The 27838-nt window shown below is 37.4% G+C and overlaps 1 protein-coding gene across 1 annotated transcript in view; it reads left to right on the top strand.

The window, feature by feature from the left end:
• LOC126298831 (arrestin domain-containing protein 2-like) overlaps positions 1 to 27838 on the top strand; it is a 229371-nt gene that overhangs the window by 130507 nt on the left and 71026 nt on the right. The window contains exons 6-7 of the mRNA XM_049990307.1: positions 6032 to 6127; positions 24551 to 24730. Of these exons, the coding sequence (XP_049846264.1) occupies positions 6032 to 6127; positions 24551 to 24730 (276 nt within the window). The remainder of the gene's footprint in view (positions 1 to 6031; positions 6128 to 24550; positions 24731 to 27838) is intronic.

Here is a 27838-nt window from a genome sequence, read left to right as displayed (position 1 = left end):
TTCACATAGCCCCCAACTGTCATTGTGCTGTTAATTATTACCGCAAGTTCCATGGAAGTCCAGATGAATGGGTGAATGTTGCCCACAGTAAGCCATCAGGCTTCATTTTTGAAGCACCAGGAGACTAGCAAGTCACACATTTACCTTTTTTCATTTGTTTCATAGTTTAATTCTTAATTAGTGGGATGGATGGAGTGTGAGCATGTTGTATGCAGATGATGGGGAACTAGATGCAGTTCATGAGCAGCTGAAGGCACTTATGGTCACAGTCAGCCATCTGCAGGCTGCTGCCTTTGGGCGTAGTGGTGGAAGAGTGTATGGTGAACCACATGAGCACCTGAGCTGTTTTGCCCATGGGCTCTGCTCCTGAGGCACCTTGCAGTGTATACATAATGGGGAATCTGCACTCACCATGCATAGAATTGTAGGTTGTAACACATGGCTTGAGATGGAAAATCAATGTGGTGGCTGGATATCTGGCCCTGCCCATTCATCGTGTGAGTGGACAGGTGGCTGCCCCTTCAGCAGGTTCCAAGAAGGCACACATGGGGAGGTATTTACTATTTATCAAGAGTACCAACATTAGGGACTTTATACAGCTCCTTAGGGAAATAGTTTCCAGGTATGGAAAGAAAGCCAATATACATCAACGTCTACATCTGCATAGATACACTACAAGCTATGATACAGTGCATGATGGAGAGTACCCTGTACCACTACTAGTCATTTCCTTTCCTGTTGTACTCGCAAATAGAGTGAGGGAAAAATGACTATCTATACATCTCCTTATGAGCCTTAATTTCTTGTATCTTATCTTCATGGTCCTCATGTATAAAGTACATTGGTGGCAGTAGAATCATTTATCAGTCAGCTTCAGATGATGGCTCTCTAATTTTTTTCAGTTGTGTTGCATGAAAAGAAAGTTGCGTCCCCTCCATAGATTACCATTTGAGTTCCTGAAGCACCTCCATAACACATGTTGTTCAGACCTATCAGTGACATATCTAGCAGTCCATCTCTGAATTGCTTCGATGTCCTCTTTCAATTCAAGTGGATATGGATCTCAAACACTCAAGCAGTATTGAGAAATATGTCTTTACAGATGAACCCTACGTTCCCGAAATTCTTCCAAAAAATCAAAGTCGATCATTTGCCTTCCCTACCACAGTACTCACATGCTCATTCCATTTAATATCACTTTGCAATGTTATGCTCAGATATTTAAGTGAAGTTACTGAGTCAAGCAGTACACAACTAATGCTGTGTCTGAACATTACTGGTTTGGTTTTCCTACTCACCCACATTAACTTACATTTTCCCATGTTGGGAGCTAGCTGCCATTCATCACACCAAATAGAAATTTTGTCTAAGTCATATTGTATCTTCCTCTAGTCACTCAACTTCAGCACATCACCATACACCACAGTATCATCAACAAACAACTGCAGACTGCTGCCCACACTGTCTCCCAAATCAGTTTTGTATATAGAGACCAACAGCAGTCCCGTCACACTTCCCTATGGCAATCCTGACAATATCCTAGTCTCAGATGAATGCTCACTGTTGAGGACAATATACTGCGTTCTGTTACTTAAGAAGTCTTCAAGCCACTCTAGTATCTGTGACCTTATTCCATAAGCTCATACCTTTCTTAACAGCCTGCAGTGGGGTACCATGTCAAATACTGTCAGAAATCTATAAATATTGAATCTGTCTGTCTGCCATTCATCCATAATTTGCAGTGAGAAAAGGACAAGTTGAGTTGTGCATGAATGATGCTTTGCAAAACCATGTTTCATCAAAGACATAAGCTTCTCAGTTTCAAGAAAGTTTATTATATTCAATCTGAGAATATTTTTGAGGATTTGCAGCAAACTGAAGTTAAGGATATTGGCGTGCAACTTTGTGGGTCTATTCTTTTGCTCTTCTTATATACAGGTGTCACCAGTGCTTTTTTTCCAGTCCCTTGGGACTTTGTGCTGGGCGAAAGATTCATGATAAATGGAAGCTAGGTAAGAGTCCAATGCCATAGAGTACTCTTTGTAAAACCAACTTTTCATCCATATGGGAGTCTGTCCAATGGTCAAATGATGGTATCTTTGTATGATTCTCCTATGTGAATGATTTCTTGAATGTGAAATTCAAAACTTCAGCATTCAATTTACTATCTTCAACTGCCACACCAGACTGGTCAACAAGGGACTGAATGAAAGCATTAGACCTGTTTATTTATTTTATGTAGGACCAGAATTGTCTTGGGTTATCTGTTAAATCTTTTATTAATGTTTCACAGTGCTAGTTGTTGTATGCTTCATGCATAGATTTTTTCACAGGTGCACAAATCTGTACTAACCTTTGCTTATTGTCACTTGTGCATTCTGTATTGAACAGAGAGTGCGACAGCCTCTGCTTCCCTAGCATCTTCTGAATTTTGATATTAAACTATGGCATGTCTTTTCCATCCTTTGTCCACTTACATGGCAGATAACTCTCCAGATCACAATTTACAGTGTGCTTCAACTTTGACCATCCATCTTATTAGAATTAAGTGACATCAGTTCACTCTCTGAGTGAGATGCTAACAACTGCTTATCTGCTCTACCTGGGCCAAAACACTCTTCTAGTGTTCTTGACTGATTTATTAACTTTTGTAACTATACTTGCTACAATGACATCATGATCTCTAATCCCCATTTCTATACTGAAATTGTCAATAAGATCTGGCATATTTGTAGCCACAAGGTGTAAGATATTTCCATTGAATGTGGGCTGCCAAGGTAGTTGCTCATGACAGGTTTCAGAAATGTGTTCAAAAGTTTTTTGCATGGCTGTCTGTCTCTACCCCCCTGCAATGAATGCATAGACATCCCAATCTATACTTGGTATGTAAAAGTTGCCTCCAACTAGTATTGCATGATCTGGGTATTTACACACTGCTGACTGTAGACTTTCTCTTAATGACTCTAGAGCTGTCACAGTGAAATTGGGTGGCCAGTAAAAAACATCCAGCAATTAACTTTGTTTCACCTACACCTGTTATATGCGACCACATACCTTCACTGTTGCACTGGACTACAATCTAAATAGAGACAGTATTTTTGTCAACTGCAATGAACACTCTCCCTTCTACAGGCTCTTTCTGATACACATTCCATGACTCAATATGTCTGATGGGGGATCTCATCAGTAATGTGGAGGTGGCTCTGCCTGAGGCTATCAAGCATGGAGGGTGTAGTTGTCCACAAGTTGTGCCTCACATCAACATCAGTATTCTGTCACTAAGGCTCTGAGGCCATCCTCACAAGGGAATGGTCCAACATGTCAAAACGTGCCCTGAATTTATTTATACAGGAAGAATACCCCTGAAGAAAGACACTATCAATATTTTAGCTCCTAAGATGCACTGGAAGTAGTTTTTGAAAAATGTTGAAAATTGCAAATTTGTAGCTCTCCAGGTTGCTGGAGCAATGTACACCCTTACTGGAGCTGTAGCATGCTGCAAATGCACAACATGGCAGATGCATGTCATTGGTTGATGGAACATCGATACTTGTGTCCTGGTTGGACTGACCAGTAACAAATCTAACAGCATGTCTTTGAATTGCTTTGATGCATTCTTTTAATCTTTATCCAACCTGATGTGGATCTCAAACATTTGGGCATCTACAAGAATGGTTCACATCAGTGTTGTCTGTGCTGTCTCCTTTATAAATGAGCTACAGTTTCCCAAAATTCTCTCCATGAAATGAAGTCAAGCATTTGCCTTTCCAACTGCCAACTTGATATACTCACTCCATTTCATATCACTTTGCAACATCATGCCTAATTATTTAACCAATGTGTCTGTGCCAAGCAGCACTTTATTATGTTTTAGATGCTTCAAATCCACACATCACTCTGGAAATTTGTGCTATGTGGCACTATGTGGTGCTGCCTCTGATGAACATTCACCAATTTATACATTGAGGGTGAAATTAGATTGTGCACAAAGAAGAGATACCTTGACAGTCATAATTTTAACAGTAAATGGTTGAACTATTACTAATCAAGTTCCTGAACTTACTACCCTCCAGGAAAGTAGTCACATTATTCTCAGAACTGTGAGTTGTCTGAAACCCAAAGTAGAGAGAACTTAAATATTTATTAAGACATGGAACATGTATCAAACTGACAAATTAGATGAGATGGGAGGGGCAGTGTTCATTGCTGTCAATGCAAATATGGTTTCTATTGAGGTCAAATTTTAGTCTGACTGTGAAGTTATCTGTACATGAGTAGATGACGTAGGTGAACTGAAGTTAATTATTGGATGTTTTTACCAGGCATCTGTTCTGCTGTAACATTTTTAGAATCATTCACTCCTTTTCTGTTCCAAATTCTATGAACTTGAAACTATACACTTTAATCATATCAATAAATCCTGCTGATTCACAGGATTCATTTATGACATTTATTTTGGAATCAACAACTGATATAATATTTTTTTGTAAATATGGAAAATCTATTTGTCAGAAGGCCCATCTACTATTTCTCTTATTCCATTTTTGAAGGAAGCAGATAGTTTCATCCTTATTTTTGATTGGATATTTAGATGGTTCATAGCTTGTACTTTCCACTTATCATTTTAAAGATGTTACACAAAACAGTTTTGATGAACTCTGTTGGCAAAGCCTCTTGTAAATGTATTTGAAACTTTTTACAAGACAGACTAGAATGAAAAATGTTTGCTACTTTAAGTTGTTCAGCATTCAAAATATTTTCAATTGCAATGTATCACAGTTTATCCATAATCCTAATGACTGAAATGCCATTATATTATTCCCTACTTGAATTCAATGTGGTTTCAAAAATGTCTCAAATGAACACTGCAATGGGACATCCTCCTCTAACATTACTTTTCGTCAACAGTAGTTGTTGATATCAGTATTATTTTTTGAATTTTGGATGGGTCAATATTATCTGCTTTTCTGAAAACTGTCATATAATTTTCTGTACAATATATTATATTTCAAGCTAAACTTTATGAAAAGGAATTACTTTATTTTTGATTTTGCAATTGATGAGTGCTAGCTCTGAATGTAGAGTTAAGTTATTTTTTTAGCATCATTTGAAATTATAAATTATTTGGCACCCTTAAAATTTCTGTTATTAACTATGCAATGTAATACTGTTCACTATGTTTACTTCGATTCATTTAGGAAATAATAATTGAAATTGATAGATATTCATTTGTCAAGAAAAATTCAAAACCCTTTGGAATATGGTTATTACTGCAGAGTGAAGTAGTAGTGAGCATGTAACAGATGTGATAGGACGTATTTTTGTATTTTGGGCAAACAATGTAATTTTGACTTTGTTACAGTGAAAATTCTGAAGACTATATGATACACTAATTTGTGACAAAATACATTAACATAACACAAAAAATTCTGCAACAACAATCTTCAAATTTATTTAGATCAATTCAACCATGAGTACCTAAAATGTAAGAATTTCAGCTTCAAGAACCAAACCCCTAGGCAAGAAGAGCTGGACCCAACTCTACGAGAAAAGCTAAGTAAATTAGCAAGGTTATTGTAATCTTCACTCCTCTCAAATTTTTCAGAGAAGGCTTTGCTTATTGTGGACAGAAACTGGAGTTAGTAAGGAAGGGGGAGAGTACAACACTTCTTTGATTCTATATGCAAGGTCCTAACTCCCAATCCTTGTCTCTGTGAGTGTGTGCTCCATGAACTGAATTGGTTAACATAATTTTTTGATGTGCTTACTATATTCATTCAGAGATAATTGAAAATACTTTACAAAATATATATGGACTATGCTATGAGACATTTCTTTTGCTCTATCTTCCATAAGTTCATATAATATGTTGAAACTATGTTAAAATTAATTTTGATTGCTTTGAATTTATTAGTTATTAATTCAAAAACAAGTACAATAATTTGGGAAAAATTTCCTATTGGACTGAAGAGCATGAAGGGGTATTGTCTATAAATTATGTACCAAAACAGCAATAAACTTCTCTTTTCAGGTTACTGTTGACATTCCATATGCCTCTCCACCACAAGGAATGAAATATTTTACTGTAATAGGACCTCACATTGACTGCATGGATGAGCAATACCTGGTAAGGACTTTTTGAATATGTTTCATCAACAATTAACAATCTTAAATGCTGATTGTTGATTACATTGTTACTTTGGCAGAAATATCCAGTAACAATTTTACCATTTTTAAACTTAGTCCTAATTATATACAGTTTTTAAAACAATTGCAACCACTGAGTTCTTTTACATTCTTATATTATTTGTGAAATCCTAAAATCAGTTCTGAACTTCCAAAATTTTTCATCAACTGAATTTATGTATTTTAGTTTTTAAATTGATTTTTTGCCATATATTGCATCTGCAGCACACTGATATGAAGTTAGTCCATTAGGTATGTCACTTGAACCTGCTGATGTAGTCAGTAGATTAAATTTGATTAGATACACTTCTATTTCTATAAATTCATAATGAAAAGTGTCTCAAGGAAGTAGGACATGTTGTAACACTAGAATACATAATACAATTTACAAGAAAAAGGATATGCTTATGTCCTTTCCACTGATCTGGATATGCTTATGTCCTTTCCACTGATCCTAAGTGAAATATTTGCCATAGATGTGGGATGAGTAACATATATTCATTTAAGTGCCAATACCAAACTTTTTTGTGTTGTGGTGTCTCACATCATATTTCCACAAACATGGATGGATCAGAGCACTGACTCTATATATATATATATATATATATATATATATATATATATATATATATATATATATATATATATATATATATATATATAAAATAGAAAGAAACTTCCACATGGGAAAAATATATTAAAAACAAAGATTCCAAGACTTACCAAGCGGGAAAGCGCCGGCAGACAGGCACATGAACAAAACACACAAACACACACACAGAATTACTAGCTTTCGCAACCGATGGTTGCTTCTTCAGGAAGGAGAGGGAAAGACGAAAGGATGTGGGTTTTAAGGGAGAGGGTAAGGAGTCATTCCAATCCCGGGAGCGGAAAGACTTCCCTTAGGGGAAAAAAAAGGACAGGTGTACACTCGCACACACATACATATCCATCCGCACATACACAGACACAAGCAGACATATGTACTCTGCAAGCTACTGTATGGCACAAGGTGGAGGGTACCTTGTATCTCTACTAATCATTTCCTTTACTGTTCTGCTCACAAATAGAGTATGGGGAAAACAACTGACTAAATGCCTCTGTACAAGCCCTAATTTCTCTTATCTTATGTTTGTGGTCCTTAGGCAAAGTTTACATTGGTGGCAGTAGAATCAGTCTCCAGTCAATTTCAAATGATGATTCTTTAAATTTTCTTAATAATGTTCCTCAAAAAAGAACATCGCCTTCAGTCCAGGGTTTCCCATTTGAGTTCCAAAAGCATCTCCTCATAACTTGAATATTAAACAGACCTGCTGGTAGCAAATCTACCAGCCCAGCTCTGAACTGCTTCTATGTTATCCTTTAATCTGACTTGGTGGGGATCCCTAACACTCCAGCAGTAAAGAATGGCTCACACAGGAAATTCTATATGCAGTCTCCTTTATAGACAACCCACATTTTTCTAAAATTCTTCCAATAAACTGAAGCTGACAATTTGCCTTCCATACTACAGTCCTTACATGCTCATTCCATTTCACATTGATCATACAATGAAGGTTATCACAACTGGATGTTTCAGCTGCCAAGAATTGTTCCGGGTTGTATGGCTGTGGTCCATCCCTGATGTTTCATCCAAATCCACATTGGACATCTTCAAAGGTGCTCCTGGTTGTCCTGAGTCTTGCTGACTCAGTACAACCAGGAGCACCTCCGAAGATGTCCAACATAGCTTTGGATGAAAAGTCAGGGATAGAAGAGTTCCGTGGACAATGGCCGTACAACCCAGAATAGTTCTTGGCAGCATTTCATATTGCTTTGCAACATCACTCCTATATATTTAATCAATATGACAGTGTGAACTAGTGCATTATCAATGCTGTCTTTGAACATTATAGAATGGTTTCTCCTACTCATCTACATGAACTTACATTTTTCTACATTTAGAGTTAGCTGCCATTTATCACACCAACTAGAAATTTTGTCTAAATCATCATGTATCCTCCCAGAGTCACTCAATGATAACATTTTTCCATACACCATAGCATCATCAGCAAACAGCTGCAGATTGCTTCCCACACTATCCATCAGATCATTTACATACATAAAGAATAATAAAAGACCTATTAAACTTTCCCTGGTGCACTCCTGACAATACCCTTGTCTCTGATTAACACTCAATGTCAAGGATAAGGTACTGGCTTCTATGACTTAAGAAGTCTTTGAGCCACTCACCTGTCTGGGAACATACACTGTATGCTTATACCTTAATTAAAAACGTGCTATGGGCACCATGTTAGATACTTTTTGGACATATAGAAATATGGTATCTACCAGTTTCCCTTAATCTGTGGTTTGCAGGAGATCATGTGAGAAAAGGGCAAAGTGATTTTTACACAATCAATGCTTTCTAAATTCATACTGATTTGTGGACAAACTCTTTTCTGTCAAGGAAATTTGTTAAGAGATGCATTCAACTTGTAATGCAACACTTTTTTTCTGAAAGTTTATTTTTTCAGGATTCACATACATAATGTTATTCCCAACTATTTTGGATACAAAACTCTATTTTTCTACATAATCATTGTTCAATGTGATGAGCTTATGCCACCTTACTGGGAGGGCTTGTTTGCCTGAATTGTGGCACTCTATTGTTCGACGTCAGAGCCAAAGTCTTGCTGCATCAGTAACCTCCCTACCATCGTCATACTGTTTTTCACATGGTGCACGCTTCATTGGGCCACACAGATGAAAACTGGAAGGTGCAAGATCCAGGATGTAGGGTGGATGAGGAGGAGCAGACAAATAAAGTTTTATGATCTTTGGTCAGGTGTGAGGCCTTGCATTATCATGGAGAATGGGAAATTCATTTTCATTTTTATGGTGATGAAGGCACTGGATCCATTTCTTCAGTTACCTGAGGCTACCACTATATACTTCCAAGTTGGTCATTGCATCATGAGGAAGGACATCAAACAGATAACCCTTCAGAGTCCCAGAAGACCATCACCATTACTTTACCAGCTGAGGGTGTGGCTTTGAACTTTTTCTTTGGAGCAGAGGTGGTGTGGTGCCACTCCACAGATTGCTATTTTATTTCCAGTTCAAAGTGATGAATCCAGCTTTCATTGCCTGTGATGACGTTCAATAAAAAATTGTCACTATCAACCCAGTAAGGCACAAGCAATTCTTCACAGATAGCCTTTCATTGCTCTTTGTCAACTTCTGTTAGGTGGCAAGGAACCATGTGGGCACTGTGTCAGCACTGCCAACAGATATGTCTAGTTGTGCAGCAAGGTGTTTGTTTGTGATCCATAATTCACCTCAAATGAGAACATCCACATATTCAAACATTGCAGGAGTCACAGTTGTGTGCGGCCATTCGACATGCAGGAGATCGGACAGGTTTATGAGATCCTACTGCTGTGATGGCAGACAATTTGTCCAATGACTCACTGTGCTTTTGTTCACTGTCAGGTCTCTATAGACATTCTGCAAGTGCCTATGAAAAAATATTTATGATGCTCTGGTTTTCCACCAAAAGAAACTCAGTGACAGCTCTCTGCTTGGAACACACCTCCCTTACAGGCAACACTCTGAAGGCTACTGCTGGTCTATTCCTTTATCTTTCTTATATACAGGATTCACCTGCACTTTTTTCAAACCACTTGGGACTTTGAACAGATTGAGAGATTCATGATAAATTTAAGCTGAGTAAGGGGTCAATGCCAAAGAGTTCTCTTTATAAAACTGAACTGGGATTCCATCTGGACCCAGCAACTTATTTATTTTCAACTCTCAGTTGTTTCTCCATTTGAGGGATGCCAATTACTATGTTCTCCATAAAAGAGCCTGTGTGGTGATGGTATGTTTGTAGAATCCTCTTGCTTGAATGATTTCTTAAATGCAAAATTTACAACTTCAGATTTCCACTTGCTCTCTTCTATTGCTTAGCAGACTGACCAACAAATGGCTGTGTAGAAGCCTTTGAGCTATTTAGTGATTATACACAGGACAAGAATTTTCTCTGGGTCTTGTAAGATCTTTTGCTCAAGTATGACAGTGGTAGTTGTTGTATGCTTCATACAATGATTTTTTTACGGACATGCAAATCTCTACTAACTTTTGCCTGTCATCATTTGCACATTCTCATTTAAATGAGAGTGTGAGAGTCTTTGCTTCCTCAGCTTTTTCTGAATTTTGTTATTAAACCATGGCGCGTCTTTTCCATCTGTAATATATTTACTCAGCACATACTTCTTTAGAGTGTGATTTACAATCCATTTAAACTTTGCTCATAATTTTTCTACATCCATCATACCAAAACTAAATGATGTCCATTCATTCTCTAATTGGAGTGCTAACAATCACTCATCTGCTTTTCCTAGCATAAATACTCTCATAGCCTTCTTGATGGATTTGTTATCTTACAAACAATCATCACTATGATGGCATCTAGAACATTATTCCCTCTCTCTATACTGCCTCTGTTGATAAGGTCAGGCCTGTTAGTAGCTGCAAGGTCTAAAATATTTCCATTGCATGTGGGTTGCCTAAGTAGTTGTTCAATGCAATTTTTGGAAAACATGTTCAGAAGTACTTAGAAGACTGTCTGTCCGTACCACCTGTAGTGGATCCATAGACATCTCAGTCTGTGCTCAGTAGATTAAAGACACCTCCAACTAATACCATATGATCTGGGTATATCCTTGCTACTAAGCATAGACTTTTCTTGAATGATTCTACAACTTTTATGTCAGAATCAGGTGGCTGGTAAAACCATTCAGTAATTATCGTGAGTCCACCTAGGCCTGCTACTCGTCTCCAAGGTAACTTCACACTCAGACTCAAATTCAATCTCAATAGACACAATATTTTTGTAGGCAGCAGTGCATACTACCCTCCTGTATCATCTAATCTGTCTGTTTGATAAACATTCCAAGCCTTGATAAATATTTTGGAGCTTTCTACTTTGGGTTTCAGCCAGCTCTCAGTTTTGATAATTATTCAAGTGTGACAACTTTCCTGTAAGGCCATAAGTTCAGGAACTTTGTTATGAATACTTTGACAATTTACTGTCAAAGTTTGGAGCATTTCTCAGAAGACTTCAGACTACCAGCCAGAAAAAAAAAAACAAAAAAAAAATTGCACAGTCAAAAAGTACTCTGCTTCCCAAGTAGCTGCTTCTCTTGTGTAGTGCACACCTGACCTGACAAGGGATTTCTACAGCTCTCAACCGCATAATGCAGATTCATATCCATTCTTTAGGCAATGCTCAGATATGGCTGACTTCTCAAGCTCCCTCTGTGCAATATATCATTTGCACTCAGTACAATCTTCTGCAACAGTGTAAATAGTTTGAACCATATAGTTTCTGCGACATTTGCAGGAGGCACCATACACTCCTTTACCAAGGAAATGTCCACTCCATTAAAAATGGAGTGGTCATGAAAGCTTTCCTTGGTCCATTAAAATGGTGTCAGGAATCCTGAATAGTTTTACTAAGTGATACACAAAGGTTTTCACTATGGTCTCTGCCATCATATCTGCGATTGGTACTGATCAAAGTGATCAATAATTGTCAGACTGTATTTATTATCTTGTTGAATCTGATGAAAGGGTACCATAATATTCAATACAATGATTTCAAACGGCCCAGAATTTCCAGCACTCTGTGCACACAAGATACAAGCATGTATGTATCTCTCCATGTCATGTTGTCGACTTTGCCACCAGTAATGGCCAGCAGTTTGAGCATTAGAGGTGCATCTTCCACTATGTCAGGCATGAATGCTGTCATGAAATTGGCAATAATACAGTGCTGTAGCCAGTGCCTTAGGTATCACTAACCAATTCCTGAGGGTATTTTTCCAGTGCAGTATATTATCTTTCAATACAACACCCAAAAGAATAGTATACTGCTGACAACTGGTGTCCTCTCTTTGCGCCTCTTTCAGCTCCACAATAAGCACTTGCATGCCCAGCATGTTAAATTTCTGCTGGGGTCTTTCAAATTCAATATCCACAAAAGGGCACAAAATGGTCAGTTACCATTATGAACTTCCTGCTATATGAATGGCATTTAAAATAATTAGGTCAAAAGACCAAGGCCAACAGTTCCTTTGCCATTGCATTGTAATTGATTCAGTGTTACTGAATTGTTGAGATGAGTAACCATTTGGTTTCACTTTGCCATTCTGTCCTGACTTGGAATACATCCTACAGCTAAATCAGGTATACCACATGCCGGTATAAACTGCTTCTCAAAGTCAGGGTACATTAGCAAGTATGGAACTTGTCAATGCATCTTTGAGCTGTTGCATTGCAGTCTCAAATTCTGCAGTCTAGTCTAAAGTTATTCATTTTTTCAACAACCTGTCAAAGGTTTACTTAACAGCATAACTCTTTAAATGATGATAATATACCATCCAAGAAAACTGTGCAGTTCCTTCACATTAGTGGGTGCAGGGAAATTGCCATTCACTACCATTAATCATGGATCTCATTTTACCCCTTCTAAACCAATAAAATGTCCCAGGCACTGAACCTGTGACTCTGCAAAGAACATTTTTCTAACTTTAAACTCAAGAGTGTGTGTTGTACTCTTTGGCAATATTCTTCTTAGCTGTTCAGCATGTTCCTCAATTGTTCTGAAGAATACAGTAATATCATCTAAATAAACCAGGTACAGTGTTGGTTTCAGACCTCTTAACAAGAAGTCTACAAATCACTGAATTGTGCCAGGAATGTTCCTTAGACTGAAAAGACACTCTCAAGAACTCATATAACCTGTAGGACACTAGAAAAGCAGTTTTTCAGCCTACCTTATGGTGCAATAGGAATCTGATAATAGCCTGATTTCATATCAATAGTGGTCAAATACTAACCTATCGAAGGTTTCATTTATATTGGATGGGAAAGGGAGACTTATTTATCAGGTGTTGTGAATTTGTTGACTGCCATCATATCAACAAAAAGGCAACAGCAAGACTGAAAAAGATTTGACAGTGTTTCTCTACTATTGATCTGGCACTCCTGGTAAGAATATTGTGACATGTTAAGCCAGTAGCTGGAAAATATTGCCTCTCCTCAAACAACCACACAAATTGTTCTTACACAGGAGAAAAACAGACTGCAATCTGATTCTGAAAAATGTGAAAACTTTTCCTGGAAATGATTTTTGAGGGTGGCATGATTATATAAGCTTCTTTTTCTGTCAACGATTTCTGAATCTCACACTTCTGACATATCTTGCCTTACATCAGAGATAACTCATCATCCAGTATCTCCTGTATACTAACCAGTATAATTTCACATGGTTTTACATCTCTCACTCCCAAGTTTTCGAAGCAAACTGGGGTGTATACTTTCATATCCATGGTTTTGACCCAACAAAGGCATTTTGTGTATTTTATGTGAACCTGAAATCTATCGTGAATGTCATTGTGTGTTAACAGGCCAATCAGAAAGCCAGTTCCCTTAAGCCCTTGGATTCTGGCTGCATCCCAAAGGAACTTCTGAGAGCATTGAGAGATGGCTGTTCTTTCTCCACTGTCATTTCTATGGTTAGATCTTTCCTTGTTTTTAGATTTTGGTGTCCACTTTTTTCTTTTGGGGACATGGTGATGGTCATCAATGTGTGCAGGGATTGACATAAGTTGCCTCACTTCTTCATGCAACAGTGCTAAATAGACTGCTTTGTATAAAGAGGGTGGTTACTTTTCCAGCACTTTGTGGACTAATGCTGCAGGTAAATACATACACTTTGGCTTCCTCTAAAATGCATTACATATTGTATCTCTGGCTAATTAGTAACTTTGGCATGAAATTATTCTTATTCTGTCATCAAATGCCTCATTTTTGTAATAATTACTCACTTCCCTCTTATTGGGATACTGCTCTGTTAATATCTACACCAGAATTTAAAAATTTTCAATGTTCTTCAGTGCCTCTTATGACTCTACATATAAATGTTTGCCACCCAATAATTTCAGGTGCACCACATTTAATAGAAATTCCTCCAGTCACAAACACTTGTGAACAATGTCATGGATATTTTGAAAAAAAAAAAGAAAAAAAAAGAAAGAAAAAAAAAGGAAATTCCTTATTACCAACAACTGCGATTTTACCTTTGATAACTTCTCCACTAGGATGAGATTATTACTTGTCATCATGTCCACCAGCCCCTCAGAGCCCTAATATTCTCTTCATCACTTTCTTCCATTCTGATATCTGCTTTTATGCATGAGATGGGCAGTCTTTTATCGACTGAAGCCAAGGTTATTAATACCACTTTGTAAAACAGAAAAAAACAGGTACTCCATTCTAATGCATAACTTCACCAAAGAAAATATTTTGTTCATCTCTTGGTCATGATGCCCCTTCAGTTAGTATCTGGAAACATCCCCAGGCTGTGGCTAAGCCATGTCTCCACAATATCCTTTCTTCAAGGAGTGCTAGTTCTGCAAGGTTCGCAGAAGAGCTTCTGTGAAGTCTGGAAGGTAGGAGATGAGGTACTGCAGAATTGAAGCTCTGAAGACAGGTCGTGAGTCATGCTTGTGCAGCTCAGTTGGTAGAGCAGTTGCTCGCAAGGCAAAGGTCCAGAGTTTGTCTCGGTCCGGCACACAGTTTTAATCTGTCAGGAAGTTTCAGTATCTATAGTACTTGGAATACCAGCATTTATGATGAGGTATGGTGTGCTGTGACCTGACACAATATGTGAGGGGCAGTGGCAAGTGACAGTGGGGCAGTACACATTGTGCTAAGGTAGATGTGAGAAGCTAGACCCTGCAAGCATACTGCTGCCATGTGGTAATGGCATGGGTGGTGGAGAGAGTGACCTGTATGCAGTGAGGCCCAGTGTGGCCCTCAGTGCTGAATGTTGAACCCTCAGATGGAGCACACATCCACAGTAATTAGATATAATTATTGGTTGGCAGCTTGGAGGCCACAGCATGATCAATGCACACCATATAGCCTGCAGTGCCAGAAACTTAGTTATCCACAAGGCCACCTAGCAGTGGGGCAACAAGACAATGGGGCCAGCCATTCTGGCCATGCAGCAGCTGATGGGGCAGCACTGGCAGGTGATGTGCTTGCAAAATTCTCTTGGTGTGATCAGGCAGCAGCAAGGCTGCGGTAGGTGGCAAGTGCATCTACAGCAGGGCCATGTTAATGTGTACCTTGCAGGCAGGCCACATGGCAGCATGAGTCTAGCATGTGACAGTGCAGCCAGACTTTACTTGACATGACTCAGCATGTTATGGAGAATAGCAGTGGCTTGGTGACAGCACCTGGGCACAGCTGCTACAGTGTAATGATTGTACAATATCTCGCAGCTCCTCGCCCACTTGTTGATAGTGGGTGACAAGAGCAAAATGCATCCAACACAGCAAACAGGCTCACAACACCCCATAGTGTCAGTGGATGAATTTTGGGCGGCACCAATCTCTCACAAAAGTACTCTGTCTGCAACCATGGCAACATAACAACTAATCTTATTTTGTGGGTAACTGCAGCTTAAGTAATCCATATTTTATGAATAAACCACTTCCAGCTGTATATTAAGCTTTATTTACAGGAACGTGACCAGTCATGTGATATCAAATCACTTCCTCATATGTACATCTGTACAAGATACAAAATAATCAGTCAACATTATGATCCATGGACTTCTATCCTAATAATCTAAGCCTTATGCATCTGGTATATTTTGTTGTATCTATTTTTTATGGTGAAGTATTTTATAGTTTGCATGGTTGTGTTGTTAACATGGACCTCAGTCATTCTCATGATATTTGTACATGTGCAGAAATGTTTATAACTTTCCCCACTTTTCTGCATGATGGTGCTAGTGTCCTGTGCCATCACACATGAGTATGTTGATTAGGGTGTCACCCTGCATGGAGATGTAGTTGGAGGGATGCTGTACACCACTTCCTGGTATGAAGTAAGTTTTCTTAAGTGTCAGGCTTTGAATGTTACTTGCTGGGACTTTTTATTATGTTGGTCTTATCACTGCAGCTTAATGTAGTTTAAACATATCAGTTTTTCAGCTGGCAAATTTGAGCTCTGATGCCCTGCTTATTGTTGGTAAGAGCATTTTATTTTGAGAAGGTTGAGTGCACTTCCTTCCCATATTATGGGATAAATATTTTACTGACATGTAAGTGTTTCATATTGGTTGTCATATGGCTTAGATTATTATGAGAGGTGTCAGCTTTGGTTCATAATTTTGACTGATTTTCTTTTTGTATCTTGTTCAGATGTACACCTGAGTAAGCAATTTGATATCATAAAACCAGTCATGTTACTGTAAATAAAGGTTTATATACATCTATAAGTGGTTTGTTCATCACACATGTATTTTGGAATCCAGCTGCAAAAACCAAGACACCATAAGATGACTCAGATCCTGATTCTTATACTAGCTGTGCAGAATGTGAGGTGTCAGGACTTACAAGTGGGCATTCAAAAGGTCCTTTCAGATAAGAACAGCCAAATTTGCTAAGAAGAAGACATGCTCTAATTCATGATATGTGGTACTCAGTGCTCACTTAGAGAAGGTGTGCATGCTTTCATTGGCTTGGAAGAGCCTCATGACTCAATTAAGATGGAATGATAGGACCGAGGAAGGACTGCAGGTTACCAGGTCAGAGGCTCAAGGGAGATAGAGCCCATCATGTGGAACATTCTCTGCTTGCAACCTCTGAAGACAGATGCAACATCCTTCCCCATATCCAGCTGGTGGCTTACTGTAGGCAATGCATGCTAGTGTGCCTCACCAGCAGTATTCATCATAGAAACTATGATTTAGCCAGCTACATAGGCCATTTCTGGAGCTCGAGTCAGGAATCAATCCTGTTAAAGAGAATCCTATCAATCAGTGTCCCCAATAAACTCCTCCAAATGAGTGTCCACCCACAAATTTCAGTCTTTCAGTCACTGTCTGTCTGCAAAGGTAATTAAATTGGGAGGAGAGCCATTATCAAGTCAGCATTGTTGGCTGAAATACTATCATAAACAAACCAACTGGATGACAGGGTACAGTCAGCTGCATTGATGTTTGGTAAACAGAAACTAAACAAAATGTGACTGTCTGTTCAGCCTGTATTTAGCTATAATAAGAGGTTATTCTGTAGTTTGGCACCCCATGACAATTTGTAGAGTAATAGTAGACAGCTGTCCAGCATGATCTCTTTGTATAAAAGTAAAATATACTTCAACATACAGTGAGCACAATTGTTTCCTCATTAACATCCAGTATTGTCAATATTCATATACAATAAACAAAACAGCCCATGATTAACTAGTAAAATATAAAACTACTATGTTTTTTCAGTAGTACTCAAAGACAACTGTATCATAGAAACTGACTCAATTATTATTTCCCTATTATATGTGTGGCATTTGAGTAGCAAGTTCAGTATTGCAGTTCATGTTCTGAAAACCAAAAGACATATACAACACACATAAAACTATTAAATAAGTATTGTGGTAGTAGTGGGACAGTGCAAAAATGGTTTAATTCATATTTAACTGGAAGAATGAAGAAGGTTGAAATTAACGGTACAGATAGTCTGCAGGGGGAGGTATCAAGAATGGTGTCCCATAAGGCTTCAGTCTTAGGTCTCTTATTGTTCTTAATATATGTCAAGGACCTGCCACTCTAAATTCATGAAAATGCAAGGCTACTTCTTTTTACTGATGATACTAGTATAGTAATCACACCCAAAAAACAAGAATTAACTGAGTAAATTGTAAATATTGTCTCTCAGAAAATTATTAAGTGGTTGTGTGCAAGTGGACTCACTAAATTTTGAGAAAACACAGTATATAGATTTCTGTGCAGTAAATTGCATAACACCATTGATGGATACAGATTTTGAACAGAAGTCTGTTGCTAAGTCAGAATATTCAAAATTTATGGATGTGTGCACTGATGAGAAATTGAATTGGAAGGAACAGATTGATGATCTGCTGAAACGTTTAGGTTCAGCTACTTATGCTATTAAGGTTACTGAAAATTTTGGTGATAAACATATAAGCAAATTAGCCTACTATGCCTATTTTCATTCATGGCTTTCATATGGCTTTATATTTTGGGGCAATTCATGTATTCATTGCACAAAAGTGAATAATCAGATAATAGCTGGAGCCCACCTGAGATCACCTTGCAGTCATTTATTTAAGGAGCTCCAGATATTCACAGTACCTTCACAATAAATATATTCACTTATGAAATTTGCAAAAATAATAGCTACAACAATACGAGAAATGATGATCTCCACTATTCTGGCTTGAATCTGTTGTTGGCACAGAAAGGGTGAATTATGCTGCCAACAAAAATATTTGGTCAGTATCCAAATAGCATTAAAAGTCTGACAGATAGCCAAACAGAATTTAAAAACAAATTAAAAGAATTTTTGAATGTAATGTAATGTAATGCAAGAATCATGGGCATTATGTACCTCATACACTCTGGGATGTGCTTCAGAACAACTCAATCAGTATTTATAAATTATGGGAACTGTGACCTCTTGCTTTAGCTTGATACTTACAAAATTTGTGAGTTTCTCTTATTCATTTATGATGAAAAGCAGAACTGTAACATTGTAAAACTTTTATTAGTTTTTATGGTCTTTTGCTTTTTGAAAAATTTTTCCAGGCGTACTACTTTCTTTTTTATAGAAATTACACACTGAAAATAATATGGACCAATGCTAATTTTTGTGTTATTTTCAAATACAACTTCATGTCAAAATAAAATTGCAAATCAATAAACTATAGGGGTGGAATTCAATTGAATGAATGAAACTAGTTTTTGGTTTACCATAATTTATTTACATAACTGGAAAAATACAGGTACCTTAATTTTTATTTCCTTAAACATTATTATACAAAAGACTCTTAAATAACACCAATATGGTACTTTGTTACATACAGCTTCTTAGGTACAAAATAAAAGATACGATATACAGATTTACAAATAATTTTATGATATATATATATATATATATATATATATATATATATATATATATATATATATATATATATTTTGATCAATGGCTGTTCATTAAGAAGAACTTCTCCGCTCTGTAGAAAAGATATAGCATAATGTTAAACCTTGGCACTTAAGTATTCTGTGTATTGCTGGGAGAAAGAAATATCTCCATTTAGATTAGCAATATTTTTTCATACTTTCCAGAACATTAATATTTGTTTCCTGTCTACACTATGCTGTTTTACTAAGTTCAGTCAAGGTCTTTGAGTGTGATATTACCTCTTCTTAAAATGTATCTGCCAGTATGTTTACATATATTTAAGTTTAAATATTGTATAAGTAAGAGCATCTGTATGAATGCACACATATATTGCAGATATTACATTTTAGTGAGCATTTCTGTCCACACATCAGTTCTAACTTTTGGCTGACAATATAGACTTTGAAACCATGGGAAGAAAGCACTTTCCTCAACTCTGCACCACTGATCCAGTCAACTTACTTGTGACTTCCTAACTATTCACATGTTTTGTTCTTAATTTTGAAGCCCTAACTATGCCATGTACAAGGGCAAGCTAAAAACTAATGTTTCTAAACTTTTATGTGAAAACTCTTAAAACTTTCTAAATAAAACAAACATTATACATCTTTATTCTTCATGACTACATTACTATTTCTCAAATATAAGCAACCTGGTGACAAACACATTTCTCTCAACAAGAGACTAGTTGATATTGCCAATGTACAACATTTGATTTTGTTGACAGAATAATGTCACCTCTGCTTGCACTGCTTCATCACTATGAAAGTGAAGTCTTCAAAGGTGTTCTTTAAAGTTTCAAAACAGATGAAAATTGGATGGGGCCAAGTTGGAACTATGTGTAGGATGAACGATGGTGTTGAGCCCAAGGTGTTGGTTTGTGTCAGTGCTCGTATGTGAGCTGGCATTGCCATACTGAAGGAGAGGAGCTCCATGTGTGGACGAACACTTAATATGTAAAACTCAATTGCAGCATGTTGTTTATCACACACCAACATAGTAACATTAAATCCTACCATATTACACACTACAATTTGGAACCCTCTAGTGCCAGAGGGCTGAAAATAGGTATAGATGAAGAATAAAGATGTAGAATGTTAATAGAATTTGTTCTACTTTCATTGTGCGTTTTCATTTCTTCAACTATCAATTTCATACTCACAGCATTTTATGCCTTCCTTTATTGCATGTCCAGTTTCAAAATCTCTTTTGATGATATGCAACTTATCTTTATCTTCATACCAGGTGCAATTAGTATACTTCATATATCTTGGAGAATTTATGTAACAGAAATGTCTTTTGATAAAATCAATAATAAGTATCTGTTCAGAAAAAATAATTTCTTAATTTTGTGTTCTTATCACATGATGAGTCACATTATTTGTTTACCTGTCAACTTTGAAATGGCCTTCCAACATGTGTACCATGTGGTTTTGATAAAATTTTGCTAAGCATTTACTATTTGTTTTTGTCACTAGGCAGGTAATGCTTACTTTGTAGCTACCGTAGCTTTAAGAGATTGAGTCATTGAGTCATGACAGTGGTATTACTGGACATTTTTTGAAAGACATCATCATTGACTTAACTGTTGGAACTACCTATCCAAAATGTTTTGTATGTCTGTGAACCCTAGCAATAGAAAATTAATATTGGGGTGCTGCTTCTCAGAAAATCTATTACATAATGACCCTGACTCATTTTCCTATAAAAATGGTATATAGAACTGATAAAAATATCTGTGTAAATGTAATTCCTATTTTCTGCAACAGATTAGCCAATCAGTCACAAGAATAATGTTATAGGACATAGATGTATGATATTCACTATTATATGAAGAAGAAAAACTTTCACTACGTCTCGTACACTATGTGATCAAAAGTATCCGAACACCTGGCTGAAAATGACTTAAAAGTTCATGGCGCCCTCCATCAGTAATGCTGGAATTCTATATGGTGTTCACCCATACTTAGTCTAAGTTATAGCTTTCACTCTCACAGGCATACGTTGAATCAGGTGCTGGAAGGTTTACTGGGGAATGGCAGCCCATTCTTCATGGAGGGCTGCACTGAGGAGAGGTATCAATGTCAGTCAGTGAGGCCTGTCACAGAGTTGGTGTTCCAAAACATCACAAAAGTGTTCTATAAGATTCAGTTCAGGACTCTGTGCAAGCCAGTACAGTACATGGATGTTATTGTTGTGTAACTACTCTGACACAGACCGTGCATTATGAACAGGGGCTCTTCAACAGGAGGAAGCAAGAAGATGCTTAAAACATCAATATAGACCTGTGCTGTGATAGTGCCATGCAAGCCTCTAAAAAAAAAAAAAAAAAACACTACACACACAGGCAGATGATGTTCATGAGGTAATCGCCATCGGATTGTCACATAGTGTACCGTGATTTGTCACTCCACACAATGTTTTTCCACTGTTCAGTTGTCCAATGTTTACACTCATTACACCAAGCAAGGCGTTGATGGCATTTACTGGCATGCTGTGTGCCTTATGAGCAGCTGCTCGACCATAAAATGCAAGTTTTCTCACCTCCTGCTTAACTGTCATAGTACTTCCAGTGGATCCTGATGCAGTTTGGGATACCTGTGTGATGGTCTGGACAGATGTCTGCCTATTACGCATTACAACCCTCTTAAACTGTTGTCGGTCTCTGTCAGTCTGTCAGTCAACAGATGAGGTTGGCCTGTACGCTTTTGTGCTGTACGTGTTCCTTCATGTTTCCACTTCACTATCACATTGGAAACAGTGGACCTAGGGATGTTTAGGAGTGTGTAAATCTCATGTACAGACATGTGAAATGAGTCACACCCAATCACCTGACCACATTCAAAGTCTGTGAGTCCTGTGGAGTGCCCCATTCTGCTCTCTCACAATATCTAATGACTGCTGAGGTTGCTGATATGGAGTACCTGGCACTAGGTGGGAGCACAATGCACCTAATATGCAAAATGTATGTTTTTGGGGGTTTGATCACATATTGTATACAAGGTGTCGCATTTATCTTGACCACCCTAAATAACTGTTGGTCCAGATGAAAATTACAAAATGTTTCAAGCAAATGTTCTTTAGCTGTCAGGGGGTCATCAATCAGCATGATTGCCTTCATTACAGCTTTGTTTTTTTTCAAAGATATGAACAGTCGCATGACTTTTTTAAAGGCACCCTGTATTTGTTATGCAGTAATTCATTGCCTCTCCTAAAGACCTATTCAAAAATGTTTGACAGCATACCATTCACTGAAACACATCATTATTAATTACATTACACAACATAGACGTTGACGTTGACAGCACTTAGTGCAGGTACTCGGAGTAATGGAACAAGTCCATGTGCTGACTTTGACAGAGGACGAATGTAAACATAAGTAGAATGCACACCCGTCATTCCGTCAGCCATCATCAGTTGAAGAGTTGTGTGAGTGGAATATACACCAATGAAGAGAAGGTATAAATGCTACTCATCTATGGGGAATATAAGTTAGCAGAACAGTAATTGCAATACTGTTTTCTTTTGTATGGATACATTTAGTACAGTAGTTTAGTCCTTTTAAATAGTGTTGTGTAGAGTAGGCATACAGTGAAGGCTATCCTTCCTACAAACTGCATCAGCATAACATTTCTTTTATTGTTGTTGTTGAAGGTATGCAAAATGCTACACAGGCAGCGGAACTGCACAGAGAGCAATATCCTGTAAAGAACCCACCTTCCTGATGGATGTTTTCTCATCTTGCTGTGACACTTCAGGAAACGGGAAGTTTCAACCCACAACAATGCAATCATCACAGCACTCACACAGACAAATATGCCAAAGTTACTGTTCTCACTTCTGTTGCTATGAATCCACATGTGAGCACGCGACAGATTGAACATGAGGTTGGCATTCCTAAAACCATAAAACCAGTGTACATCATCTTCTTACACGTCACCAGTTCCATCCTTACCATGTACACCTACATCAAGAATTGCATGGGAATGATTTCCAGTATCATGTACAGTTCTCTCAGTGGACACAGCAGCAAATCCTCATCAACCCAAACTTCTTCTCCAGTGTTCTGCTTACCAATGAATGTTCTTCTCAAACAGAGGACAGGTAAACACAAGGAACATACATTATTGGTCCAGCAACAACCCATGATGGCTTAGACAGGTGGAACATCAGCGTCAATGGAGAGTTAGCGTCTGGTGTGGGATGTTTGGTTCTACAATCATTTGCCCTTATTTCATCAATGACAGTCTAAATGGCACAGTGTATGCCAACTTCCTCAGATTAATTTTTCCTTCTCTTCTGGATGAAGTGCCGCTAAGAACCAGAATGCTTATGTGGTATCAACACAATGGCTGTCCAGCTCATAATACCTTGTGTGCATGTCATGTCCTGCCAGCTGGATTGGTCGAGGAGGAACAGTTTCTTGGTCTGCTAGGTCTCCTGATTTCAATCCTGTTGACTTTTTTCTTTTGGAATGCATTGAAGACTTGTCTATCATAGTATTCCAGCAACTCCAGAGGACATGCAGGAACTTATTGCACTTGCTTGTAATTCTCTTCAGCAGGCAACAGTGAAAGCAGTAAATAATTCTTTCATTCAACGAGTGCACCAGTGTATCAGCGTCCATGCTCACCACTTTGAGTGCCTATGAATGTTCTACTCCTGGTCAATGGTACAGGAGAGTCAAAGTCAATTTTGTGTTATGTCTCTACTTGGTTTTCAGTTGTCTTCTGACAGTTCCAACAAGTGGGCAAGTTTGTGATCCCGTGCTCAAAGTCACTGTTGTGTTATGTAAGTAATAACGTTGTGTTTCACTGGATAGTACACTGTGATACATTTTTGAATAGGTCATTAGGAGAGGAAATAAATTACCAAATAAAAAATACAGGGTGCCATTTAAAAAAGTCATACTGCTGTTTATATCTTTGTAAAAAACAAAGCTACAATGAAGGCCATCATGCTGATTGCTGTCGCCCTGACAGGTAAAGAACATTTGCTTGAAACAGTTTGCAATTTTCGTCTGGACAAACAGTTAGTTAGGATGGTCAAGATAAATGGGATACCCTGTATATGCTCATAATAAAGGGGCAGTAACAAATAAACAGCAATTATGTTGTAGACAAAATGGAAGATACTCAACAATAAAATGAGTGGTGCTGCAGATGGGGGTCATCTTTCTTATTCACTGCTTCGCTTCACTACTTTTTAATGCAACATAAAATTTACATTCTGGTATTTTTTCAGCATTATTAGTATTTATTGTGAGTTTTATGATGTATAGTAGCCACCAATCTACAATAATTAAATGTAAATGTTAACAGAAACCAATGATAGGACAAGACAAACGGACCAAATGCTGCCTGTGCTGTGAAAAGGGACCAGTTGTATTAAGGACTCAGCTTGAGCGTTCAGCATATGTGTGTGGTGAATCAATTAAACTGAGAGCAAACATTGACAACCAAGGAGAAGAAATTGTCCGACTTAAAGTGAAAGTCATACAAGTAAGTGTTACATTGTCCATTGTGACTAACTATTTAGTATAGCTCTTTGTAGGAAATCAGATACTTAGTGGTACCTGAGTTACCTAGTGTTTGGGATCAAACCTATAATGGCATAAGTCATGTGCACACTAGTTCCACATAATAATAACTCTTGATAAGGGTGCTGTAAGTGCCAAAAATAGGAAGTCTGGGAAATTGCTTCTAATTATTTGGAACAAATAAGATACTTTTTAACTAGAAATAATCCCAATAGAATCATTATCAAACAAGATACAGATTTGTGGCGGAGAAAAAGAATAAGAGAGAGATATGAAGATAAGAAAAAAATTCTAAATCTTACAAGAGCCTCTCAAAAATTCAGTTGGTCTGTAAATAAAAACAGAAAGTCTAGAGACAACAGTCAACTAAAATTCTATGTTCAACATAATATTTCAAGCACAGTTCATCAGTAAGATTCATGACAATGTAAAACTGTGTGATAGACAGGTCTAATGTTTTCCATACTGATGTATTAATTCACATCAGGATGCTACAAAAAGCTCATATTATAAAACTCTCTCTATGGATGTGAAATATCTAATTCTAAGTTCCATTCTGGCACTCACTTCTAATGTCATAAAATTTTGTTTAAAAGCATACTTTTGCACAGTTACATGTTTCATTCAAAATTAAAAACTCTGCATATGTACTGCCAGAAATTTCTGGGCTTACAAGGAATTGTAAAGCAGACTAAAAAAAAAAAAAAAAAAAAAAAAAAAAAAAAAAAAAAAAAAAAAAGAGACAGAGAGAGAGAGAGAAAGGTTCAAATGGCTCTGAGCACTATGAGACTTAACATCTATGGTCATCAGTCCCCTAGAACTTAGAACTACTTAAACCTAACTAACCTAAGGACATCATGTAACACCCAGCCAGCACAAGGCAGAGAAAATTCCTGACCCCGCCGGGAATTGAACTCGGGAACCCGGGCGTGGGAAGCGAGAACGCTACCGCACGACCACGAGGTGAGGGCTAAAGCAGGCTCAGACTCAAACACAGACACTTGCAGGTATCAGTAATGGGAAATGCTCTTATAGGTGAGCTGCCTGGTCATGACTTATAACTTATCTTAAAACTTCAACCCACTAGTATATCTCTCTTGGTTTCAAAGCTTTTGAGATACACAAATACATTTCTCACCGTGAAAAAGAATAATCTGGGAAAATGTCTTAGTCCCAACACTTTTTACTGGAAAGGACATTTTGGTCTGCTGTACAATGTGAATGCATACTACAACAGGTATTTACAAAACTGAATACTAACAATATCCATGATGAAAGAGTTGAATCTGCCAAGAGGCTGAGGCAAGTCTAATCATAAAAGAAATTTTTGAAATGCACTTTAATCTTTGAAACACTTCATTAAGGCTGTGGATGAGAATGGAGATACTTAGGAGGATGAGTTCAAATCAGTTCTGGCTGAATGACAAAACTTGAGTATATGATGGACTGTCACTTCTCCTCTCTGGTGTTCAGATACACTGAAGCTTAGAGGGAATTTCATATGAGTTCTATAGTGAAACAATGACTCATATCCCAACTGTTATGTTCCTTTGCCTGTTCAGTGACAAGATATTGAATGATGCTGCTGTATACATCTTATAAAAAAACATTAATTCTGCTTGACAGAGGCCATGCCAGAATAAGAAGCTGATGGTATATACTTCTTTAGCACCATTATGTTATACTTAAAATAATGATAAAATGACAGTTTCATAATGGTGCAGAAGTAGAGATTCTATGGTGAAACTTTGCACATACATACCATGCCAACAAATGAAAGTGTGTTATTGACTGAAAATGATTAAAAGAAGGGAAACAAATCACTATTTCATTATGAGCAAGCACAAGAGAACTGTACAAACATGTTATTCTCCTGATGATTACATTTCATAACCAGTGTTTCATAAGTTCATACAGATCCTCAACAGAAATAGTTTTAGTGATAAAAGGAGCTGAATAATTATGAAAGACTGCTTCATGAAGGGAGACTCATAAAACAAATTTACAGTTCCAGGTTGTTAATGCCAGATGAGAAGTCCCTTTTATATTCTCATACTGCCATCTGTGTACAAATATTGTTGTGAGCCAACACTATTAATTCATGAACACACACTGCCTTCATTTCGTAGGTGCTGTATTTCATTTTCCAGAGTGAAGTATACTGTAAACTGTTGCAGTGAATTTTTAGACACAGAAAAGGGTTTAAAAATATATTTTCAGTAGCATTCAAGAAGAGGCAGTACTCTGGCAGATTCAACAGGGATAAGTGAAAATTTTGAGAAAAGTAAAATAAAATAATTAGAAATGGAGTGTCAGCTTTTGGACTCCATCATGTTTTGTGAATAGCTTTGTGAGTTGAACAGATAGGGAACTGTTGAGGATGTAGCCCAGATTGTGTAGCACCAGTAATCCCGAAACAGTGCAGTGGTGGTCACTGTTCATATCATGATGTAGGAAAATTTAAAGTTTTTTTTTTTTTTTTTTTTTTTTTTTTTTTTTTTTTTTTTTTAAGGGGCGATGTAAGAACATGACTATGACGGAAAGTGAAAATAGAGAACTGAAGAAAACTGGAAGGATTAAAAACCTGTGGTGTAGAATTTAGCATCCCTTTTGATTGACACCCATCCCATAAACATAATTGTGATAATCCGTAGAGCCACTTCCTGAATCTGAGCATAACATGGCAGTACTGTCACAGGTATCAGATAGTCTATTTCAAAACTAATATATTTTTTTTTTGTAATAGAACTGGATGAAACCATTTCCCCTTGCAGAATATCCTCATATCATAAACATCAGCAAGTATAGCTGCAAACTGCTCATGAAAACATATAATATGTGTAGTTCTTGCAAGAGTCCTTACTTATCATGTTCTACATTGTTGCCTTGTTATAGATATTGTGATGTTATGGTAAATGGCAAGTTTGATATTCATGTTGTTCTACCACAGAGGTGAAACAGGCTCGGTTGAAGTCTGCTTCATTTCCAAATCTGAAAACAGCACATGAAGTATTACAGGTATTGTTGGTGAACTCAGCTGTTAAGAACTGTGAGTATTGTCACTAAAGCC

This window comes from Schistocerca gregaria, chromosome X, assembly GCF_023897955.1.
Source record: "Schistocerca gregaria isolate iqSchGreg1 chromosome X, iqSchGreg1.2, whole genome shotgun sequence".
Taxonomy (NCBI): domain Eukaryota; kingdom Metazoa; phylum Arthropoda; class Insecta; order Orthoptera; family Acrididae; genus Schistocerca; species Schistocerca gregaria.
Note: the sequence above shows the minus strand (reverse complement) of the source record. Positions and strands in the feature narration are given on the sequence as shown.